This window comes from Phascolarctos cinereus, unplaced genomic scaffold (assembly GCF_003287225.1).
Source record: "Phascolarctos cinereus isolate Bilbo 61053 unplaced genomic scaffold, phaCin_HiC Scaffold_4;HRSCAF=312, whole genome shotgun sequence".
Taxonomy (NCBI): Eukaryota; Metazoa; Chordata; class Mammalia; order Diprotodontia; family Phascolarctidae; genus Phascolarctos; species Phascolarctos cinereus.
The window spans coordinates 728,991,757-729,001,981 of record NW_027555847.1 but is presented as its reverse complement, the minus strand read 5'-3'; the positions used below and the strand labels follow the sequence as shown (position 1 = coordinate 729,001,981).

Here is a 10,225-nt window from a genome sequence, read left to right as displayed (position 1 = left end):
CACTCTATTGTCTGTCCATCTCTACGTCTGTCTGGGACAGACAATGCAGATGGATGAGTGGGCTCTGAGACTGAACAGTAAGAGGCAAAAGGGCTATGTTGCCTTCAGGAAATCACAATGCTCCTTCAATGACCTTGTTTCTCATGAAAACGAAGATCTGTATTTTTGACATATACATTTGACTGGTGTTGCCATGGAGTAGTGAGAGGTGGAACACCCCTGCATGTGAAGAACTTGGTATGAGCTGTCACATGAAGGGTAATGAACAGGACTAGTTGAAGGAGAGGAGAGGAAGGTGGAATATATTTGACTGAGGGGGGGGGAAGAGAAAGAATTAAATAACCAGATAAGAGCTAAGAAAATTAACCAAAGGGAAACAGGTAACAAACAGGAACTAGGGAAAGAGGTAATAAACAGGTGATGAGAGGGAGAGCCAGAAAGAATAGGGACCACTGTCTGATTATAGATATCTGTGTATATGTATGCATATGTATATATGCATGTATATGCTTGTGTTTGTGTGCATATATATATGCATATGTGCATGCGTGTGTGTGTGTGTGTGTGTGTGAATATATCCACACTTAACTGTAGCCTTCTTTGCAGAGAAGGAGAGGTGGGGGGGGGGGGGGAAGTGCATAACAGAGTACATAAAACCAGCAAAGAAAAGAGGGACAGCTCTGAACACAATGTGTAGTATTTGTTATATAGGCTTTCTTGAAATGGAAATTTATTGCTTTATATTTTGAATCCTCTCTTATGACCTGCTGTGCACATGGCAATGTTTTTTTCTTATTATATATTTAAGTTATAATATTTAAGTTTTTTAAAATTTTATATTTAAGTTTAAAATATCTCTATCAAATTGCTTGACTCCTCAAGGGAGGAGAGTTGCAAAGTGGGGAGGGAATTTGGAATTCAATTTAAAAAAAAATCAATGTTAAAATTTTTACATGTAATTGAGAAATGTTTAACAAAATAAAAAATATATTTAAAAAAAGAGAATTTAGCAGAGAATGACTAAATAATGATGACTTGGGAGAAACTTTGGGAGGAGCAGTGAACTAATTTACTTCCCTTTTTTCTTTGTTTTATTGCTACATGTGTTCGTGGGCATGGTTACAGCAGCAAGCATTTACTAAGTACATGTGTGCTAAGCTCTGTGCTAAAAAACTGGGTCTGCAAAAAAAAAAAAAAAGCAGAGTCCCTGCTCCAAGGAGTTCATAGTTTAATAGAGGAGACAACATGCATGCAACCATATAAAAACCAGATATATACAGGATAAATTGGAGATAATCAGAGAGGGAAGACTCTTCATCAAGCAGGACTCAGAGGAAGTCAGGAGGAGGAGGAGATGAAGAGGGAGAGATCTCCAAGCATGGCAGATAGCCAGTGAAAACACTCAGACTCCAGAGATGGAACATGTTGTGCAAGGAACATCAAGAGACCAGTGGCACTTTGGGGAAGAGGATGTGGAAGACAGGAAGGTTAGGAAGGGCTTTAAATGTCAAAGAGGATTTTACATTTGATCCTACAGGGAGTCGGGAGCCAGTGGGGCCGATTAAATGGTGTGGGGGTGGGGCCATGGTCAGACTTGTTTTAAGAAGATCAGTTTGTCCTGATTCCTTTTCTTCCCGATTCTTACGTCTCTCTGCCAGATTACCCACCATTCATGTCTCACCTCTAGGAAGTGATGGCGAAGTGGAGAGAGTGCTGGACATGGTGTCAGGGAGACCTGAGTTCAAATCCAACCTCAGACACTTACTAGCTGTTTAACTCTGAGCAAGTCACTTAAATTATGTGTCAGTTTCCTCCGCTGTAAAATTGGGATAACAAGAGCTTCTGCCTCCCAGGTTGCTCTAAGGATAAAAATAACACGTGTGAAGTACTTTGTAATGGTTGGTGTCAGTATTGGGCAACGAGGGGGTGCACTTGAAAGTGCTGGACAGGTAGTTAGGCTACCCCAAGTCTGAATTCTGCCTCAGATACTTACTGTTACCAGGGACAGAGGGGACAACACCAACACCTGCCTAACAGCTGGTCTGAGAATCCAGTGAGATTATGTTTGTAAAGTGCTTTGCAAACTTTCAAAGTGCTATAGAAACACTCGCTATTATGCACCACAGGCCTCTGGTGATCCCAGCTTATCTTTGACTACAAATAATGTTGCAAAGAACATTTCTGGATAGGAAGCTTTGCTTTTGATAACACTCTAGGGATCCGTAATTCCTAAAGGGATGAGAGAGGCAGACTGGCCAGGTCACACAAACAGGAGCTGGTTCGAGTAGGAGTGACCACACCACCTGGGAGGTTATGTTTAGACTCATGGCTGGGACTGAGGAAAGAGACCTTTGTGGTCTGGGTGACAGAGGGGAAAGCAGGGAAGCACCTCAGATATAGGGAGGGGAGTCGTGAATCTTCTGGATTTGAGAGGAGTGGGGTGAAGGAATTACAAAGTCACTGTTCTCAGAGCTACATTAAGGAAGCCTTCAGTCCCCAGGCTCTTCTCACATTGGGCTTAGGTGAGGGAGGGGAATACATTGGTGGTCTCCTGAAGGCAGGAGTAGAGGGGGAGGGCTGGGCATTTGGGAGGCCTCAGAGAATGTCAGGTTGCAAAAGTCTCAATCGCCTGCTGTGTGAGGGAGGGAGGTGGCTGGGAACTAGACAGCTTGGGAAATGGGTTAGAACAACCCCCATGGGGAAACTAGACAGGGAAATGCCTTATCTGTAGGGCTTCCACTTAGGTTAAATTCTCCCAAGTGGCTCTGGCTGAATTTGGAAGAATTTGAAGAATTGAAGAATACTGGACTTGGAGTCAGAAAATCTATGTTCAAATCCACATTCTGCCACTGACAACCTGGCTTCACATCATTTAAACTCTTTAGACCTCAGTTTTCTCATCTTTAAAAGGGACTGGACCAGATCTCCAGGGCACTTATAGCTCTGCATTTGTGACAATCCAAGGAATCATGCTTCCCTCCAGTTTGAATTACCTGACAGCCAGTGAGTTCTGTGTTCTGGAAGAAGGCCTTTCCTCAATCGTTACACTGCTACAGTTTCTCACCATTATGCATTCCTCAATGTTGACTAAGTCCTGTTCAACTGCAGGCCAATATTCAATTAATCAACAAGAAGTTATTGGTGGTGGTGGTGGTGGTGGTTTGGATTGGAAACATGTACACAGTGCTTGTAAGGTTTGCTAAGCACTTTACAAATATTATCCATTTTAACTTCACTACAATACTGAGAGGTGGGTGGTAGTATCATGCTCATTTACAGATGAGACAATTGAGACTGATAGAGATTAAATAGTGACTTGCCCAGTGTCAGGTAGTTGGGAAGGTTCAGAGGCCAGATTGGAACTCAGTTTTTCTTGGTGCCAGGTCCAAGGGTCTATCCACTACGCTACCTTGCTGACATTTCCAACCAGCTGCCTACTATTCTTACATTCATTACACTCAAAAGTTTCTCTCAAGGATGCAGGTTTCAATTTCTGTTGAGAGCTCTGGGCTCTTTGGAAGCCTTCCCACATTTGTTAGAGTCATTGGGTTTATCTCTAGCATGAATTTTATTATGTCGAGTCAGCTGGGAGTGCTGGCGGAAGGCCTTCTCACATTCAAAGCATTTATAGGGCTTCTCTCTAGTATGGATTCTCTCATGCCGGCTAAGTTGGGCACTTTGGGGGAAAGACTTCCCACATTCACTACATTCAAAAGGCTTTTTCCCAGTATGTATCATCTGATGGCGAGTAAGGTGTGAACTATGGCGGAAGGTCTTCCCACATTCATTACAGTTATAAGGTTTTTCTCCTGTATGAATTCTCTGATGTTCACTCAGTCCTGTGCTCAGGCGGAAGAACTTGCCACATTCCAAGCATTTATAAGGTTTCTCTCCACTGTGAATCGTCTGATGTACAGTAAGCTGTGTGTTCTGGCGGAAGGCCTTCCCACATTCATCACATCTATAAGGTTTTTCTCCACTATGAATTTTCTGGTGTACGGTAAGTTGTGTGCTCTGTCGGAAGGTCTTCCCACATTCATTACACTCATAAGGTTTCTCTCCAGTATGAATCCTCTGGTGCAGGGTCAGTTGTATACTCTGCCTGAAGGACTTGCCACATTCCTTACATTCATAAGGTTTCTCTCCAGTGTGAATCCTCTGATGTAGAGTAAGTTGTGAGCTATGGCCAAAGGCCTTTCCACACTCAGAACATTCATAAGGTTTCTCTCCAGTATGAATCCTCTGATGTTCACTGAGTCTTGTGCCTAGGCGGAAGGCCTTTCCACATTCATTACATTTATAGGGTTTCTCTCCAGTATGAATTCTCTGATGTTCACTAAGGCTTGTGCCCAAACGGAAGGACTTCCCACACTCATCACACTCATAAGGTTTTTCTCCAGTATGAATTCTCTGGTGTGTAGTAAGTTGTATACTCTGGCGGAACACCTTCCCACACTCACTACATTCATAAGGTTTCTCTCCAGTGTGAATTGTCTGATGTGCAGTAAGTTGTGTACTTTGTCTGAATGCCTTTCCACAAACTTTACATTCGTAAGGTTTCTCTCCAGTATGGATTCTTTGATGTTGAGTAAGCTGTGAACCATGGCGGAAGGCTTTTCCACATTCTTTACATTTATAAGGTCTATCTCCTGTATGAATTCTCTGATGTTGAGTAAGGTGTGAACTATGGCGGAAATTCTTTCCGCATTCATTACATTCATAAGGTTTTTCTCCAGTGTGAATTCTCTGATGTTGAGTGAGATGTGATCCATGGCGGAAGGCTTTCCCACATTCATTACATTTATAAGGTTTCTCTCCAGTATGAATTTTCTGATGTTCAACAAGCCCTGTACTTAGGCGAAACACTTTAGAGCATTCATTACATTTAAAAGGTTTTTCTCCAGTGTGAATTGACTGATGTTGAATAAGGTGTCCTTGCTGATAGAAGGCCTTCCCACACTGACCACACTCATAAGGTCTTTCCCCAGTATGACTTCTCTTATGCTGAATAAGACACATCTTCTGAAAGAAGCCTTTCCCACATTCATTACATACAAAAGGTTTCTCTCCAGTTTTTTCACTTTCATTGTTACTGAAGGATTCCCCGCATTCTTTAAATTTAGATAATGCCTTCTTTGGGCAGATTTTCTTACATTTTCTTAGGTCTGAATACATTCTGAGGTTCTTTCTGTGTATATCATGTTTATGGAGACTCTTTGTGGCTGATTCTCTTTGCTGTGGCAGAAGGGCTGGTTCTGGACTCAAGCTTCGGTAACATTTGTCATGCTTGGGGTTCCTCACTTTACTGGACCTTTTCCTCTGGATACTGGTTTTCTGTCTGGGAGGCTGCTTCTTATCCTTTTGCTGCCTCAATAACCTGGTGTCTTTTGCCTGGTTTTTTCCCAATCTGGACATGGAGGGACTATTCTTGGTGAGTCTTTCCTGGGATGATTCTTGCACAGAAAGACCCAGTTTTGGAGGCGACTCCTTGGTTTCAGACCTAGCTTCCCAGTCTGAAAAAAATAAAAAACATAAATGCTCTTTACTCAGCCAGCTTTACATGTAGTATCCTATTTTCTGTCTCTTCCATCAATAACTAACAATCTTTATGTGACAGAACACTGCTCCTACTTCTGCCCTTTGGGACCAAGAAAAAACAAGTCAAATCATGAACATGAATTGGCAGAACAGGGGGCCACTAATGAATTTTAAGGGATACTAATTAAGGATTAATTTATTTCCAAAAGTTATGATGAAAATATGAGCCATGGAGTGAAGAACAAGGCCTTACTTTGCTATAAATAGCTGTGATCTGAATGGAACAGGGCACCTAGACAGAATACCAGTGAAGTCTGTATGGCTTCGACTCAAGGCATCACAAATGAAGTCTTGTACTTTACAGTGAGCACAGGAAAAGGGACAGCTGAACACAAATGACAAGATCAATCAGCCCAAGAAGGAGGAGAGACAGAAAGGATTACGGGGGAGCAGGCACCTCCCCCCACAGATGCAGGCCGGGCCCTTCTTTGCAATGGTTGGCCTCAGGGCACTGCCTGTGTCACTGAGGGGCTGAGGGTATTGTGCCGGATCACACACCGTATGTGTCAGAGGCAGAGTCTGACCCCACATCTTCCTGGTTCTCCATACACCATGCTGCATGACCTTTCTGACCAGGAGAGGTTTTTTCTACTTGAATTTATTCTATACTTTTCCTTTTTCTTCTTTTTATAATTTATTTGTTTTTAGTTTCCAACATTCACTTCCATAAGATTTTGAGTCCCACATTTTCTCCCTATCTCTCCCCTCCCCTCACCCCAAGATGGTGTGCAATTTGATATAGGCTCTACATATACATTCATATTAAATCTATTTTCACATTAGTCATGTTGTAAAGAAAAATCAGAACCAATGAGGGAAACCACGAGAAAGAAGAAAGAAAAAAAAAGAGAGTGCAAATAACATGCTTCGATCTGCATTCAGACTCCATAGTCCTTTTTCTGGATGTGGACAGCATTCAGGACAGTAGATTTAGGAAAACAAGGCCTTGTCAAGGTCTAAGATTCCTTCTACTTCCTGCCTCTTCATCCCAACCCTCACATAATCCTTCTCTAGCGCAGGCAGAATTGTTGCCTCCCATACCTCCAGGCTCCCACACCTCACTGTCTTTTCAGTTGTGAGCTGAGCCTTCTAGGACCTCACTTGCCTTGAGGCTGGACCTCCACACAAGACCCGGAACAGTTTAACTACCTGGCTCCCTCCAGTCCTCTCTCTAACCACTGAAACTGCTTGGAATCACTCCTGTTTCTCCTCTCTCGATCTCACTCATTCTCAACCACCAGCTGCTATCATACACGTTCTCCATCCCCACAGCTCACGTTCTGTCGTCCACCACAACCCAAGGCCCTCAGTGTCAAGCTCCAGACCTCCCCCGCTTTCCACTGTAACCTATGGACTGCCTGCTCAGCAATGAACATTTTCACTTTAATCCTCTTCCTTTATCCATTTCCATCTTCTGGCACCCAGAAAGCGCCTCCCCTACTCTTGACAATGCTTCCTTTTCACCTTTTCTGGTACCCCCTGACTTGCTGGTCAAGGTGGGGAGGACAGAATCCTCCGTGCTCCCTGGGGCCACTTCCAGATTCTCCCTCCACTACCATACCTAAGTAACCTCTATAATTTGGAGGTTCAGCCAATCTGGATCCTGGTGGCCACACTCTATTACCCCCAGGATTCCCTCCATGAGTCCAGCACCCTGTTTCTAGTCTGTCCACCTCAAATCTTTCCCTCATCACAAAGAACTTCAACACACACACTGATGCTCCCTCAAGTACTTGGCCTTCCCAGTTTGTCAGTCTATTCCACCCCCAAGGCCTGTTTGGCTACACAAAAAGGCAGTCATACCCAAGGTCCTACCATCACCCACCCCAAGCATTCCACTCCCACAGGCAAGAGTTCAGTAATTCCTTTGTCTGATAAGAATCATTTCTCAGTCCATTTCCCCTATGACTTATGACCTGTAACTCTTCTTTGACCTCACCAGGAGCTCCACTCCCCCCACCCGTTTATTCTCAGGCCCCCATTTCTGCACTGGCCACATTCTCCTCTCTTCTGTCTTGTGACCCATTGGGGAGCTGATTCAATTCTATCCTCTCTCCTCCTCTGAGTTCCCTGTCCTATCACTTACCATGCCTTGCTAAATTCCAACCCTAGATTGGTTTCACCATATGCCTCCTTCACTCATACCCACAGGCTACTGCAGGAAGCTAGAGAAAGTCACAGAACCACAATGCCAGGGTCCCACACAAATCAATGCTGAGTCTCATATGGGTGCTCACAGCAGCAAGGACATCCCTCTACTGCCCCACAGTCAATCTGCTATCCCACCCTTCACGGTAGTTGCTCCAAATGTTCTTGTTCCCCTTAAACCTTACCAATGTGCCCCTTTTTATTCCCCTCTCAACTGAGGACCTCATCACATATTTCACTAAAAAAAAAATGAGGCCCCCATCCCCATTCCTCCTTAACTCCCATGGCTCAGACATCTTCCTCCACTCTCTCCTACACTTTACTCCTATCTTACATGAAGAGGGGGCTCGTTTTCCTTGCCAGGGCCCTTGTTCCCTTCCTCTGTAGCAGACTGCACTATCATCCTACTCTGTCTTCAATCTCTCCTGGCTCCCTCCTCACTGCCTACAAACGTGCTCGTATGTCTCCCCCCTCTCAAGCAAAAAACTCACCTGATTCTCTCATCACAACCATCACCCTCTACCTCATCTGCCCTCTGTGACCCTTGAAAAAGCCAGCTACACTCAGGGCATGGGCAAAGATGAGACCTTCTGATGGTCTCTTTAGAGAACCTATGAATTCAACCCAAAATGAACTGGAACAATAACTCTGGCAAGGTAGGAGGACATAAAAAAAAAATCTAAACCATCTGCTCTATAAACTCATTACAACTTTCAGCAGGAAAAGATGGAAAAAGTCAACCAGTCAGTGGCCTATCTAAAAAGCCGTAGAAATGCCAGGACGTGGGCAGACACTGGCAGTCCCAGAAGCCCCCTTGTTCCCCGTGACTGTGAAGCAGACTTCTCTGCCTTCCACAGGAAGAGGACAGACACCATTCCACGATGCTAGGGAAACAAGGCGACTGCCTCCCCATCCCCATCCTCTCTCATATCTTCAGTTCTGTCCTTGTCTAATGGTCACTGCATTGTTGCCTTCACACATGCACATGTTTCTCTCATTCTAAAAACCCATCCCTTGAAACATCCATCCACATTAGGTATCTCCCCTCTCAAAGGCCCATCAAGTGGGGAATGGCTGAATACGTTGTGGTACATGAATGTAATGGAACACGATTGTGCTGTAAGAAATGACAAGTAGGACAATTTCAGAAAGGCCTGGAAAGACTTACATGAACTGATGCTGAGCGAAATGGGCAGAACCAAGAGAACACTGTATACAGGAACAGGAACACTGTATGGTCACCCGTTAATGACTTAGTTCTCCTCAGTAATGCAATTATTCACGACAATTTCAAAGGTCTCAGGATGGGAAATGCTATGCACATCCAGAGAAATAACTGATGGAGTCTGAATGAAGATCGAAACATAATATTTTTCCCTTAATTTTTTCCATGGGTTTTTTTATTTGGGAAGGGTAGTTTTACAACATGACTAATATGTAAGGTGTTTTGCAAGATTGCACATGTATAACCTGTATCAAATTTCTTACTGTCTCAGGGTGAGGGAAGGAAAGAAGGGAGAGAGAGAACTTGGAACTCAAAATTTTATTTTATTTTATTTTATTTGTTTGTTTGGTTTTTTGGGGTTTTTTTGCTAGGCAATGGGGTTAAGTGACTTGCCCAGGGTCACACAGCTAGTTTTATGTGTCTGAGGCTGGATTTGAACTCGGGTACTCCTGAATTCAGGGCCGGTGCTCTAGCCACTGTACCACCTAGCTGCCCCATGGAACTCAAAATTTTTTTTAAAATGTTAAAAATGTTTATGTGTAATTGGGAAAATAGCAAAGTATCATTAAAAACAAAAAAAGACACCTCCCTTCTGCCCCCTCCCTTGTGAGGCTAAACCCCTTGTTAAGGATATCTACAAGTCCCTCCACTTTCTTTCTTTTTAACTTCCTACAGTCTGGCTTCCAATGTCATCATTGCACTGATCTGCTCTCTCCAAAGCTACCAAGGCTCTCTTAACTGCCAATCTAATGGCCTGTTTTTCCATCCTCATTCAGCATGTCCTTAGGCAGCCTCTGACACTGTCATTCCCTGCATTTCCCTGAGCCTGCTGGTACCCTTGTCCTTCTCCCTGCCCGCTCCCTCCTTCTAGATCTCCACGAAGGTCCCACCCACTAACCATAGATTCCCCAGGCTCTGCCCACTTTTCTCCTTCCATACTATTTCACGTGGTGATTCCATCAGCCCCCCAGTCACAATTATTATCTCTGCTAAGGATTCTCAGAATCTACTTATCCAGCCCTAACCTGGCCTCCAGGCTCACATCTCCAGCTCTCCTTGGCCCTCTCAAACTGGATGCTCTACAGACGTCTGAAATGCAGCTCATGGCCCTGCCGCCAGACGCCCCCCTCCCAAACGTCCCTGTTACTGTTGAGGGCACCACCATCCTCCCATTCAGCCAGGCCCACCCAAGGTGCCATCCTCACCTCCTCAATCTCATTCACTCCACTCTATCCAACCAATTGCCAAGGATGG

At 44.2% G+C, this 10,225-nt stretch overlaps 1 protein-coding gene across 1 annotated transcript in view; it reads right to left on the bottom strand.

The window, feature by feature from the left end:
• Positions 1 to 2,809: 2,809 nt before the first annotated feature.
• Positions 2,810 to 10,225, bottom strand: part of LOC110201743 (uncharacterized) — a 39,853-nt gene continuing 32,437 nt past the window's right edge. The window contains 2 exon segments of the mRNA XM_078151861.1: positions 2,810 to 3,465; positions 3,468 to 5,513. Of these exon segments, the coding sequence (XP_078007987.1) occupies positions 3,401 to 3,465; positions 3,468 to 5,513 (2,111 nt within the window). The 3' untranslated portion in view covers positions 2,810 to 3,400.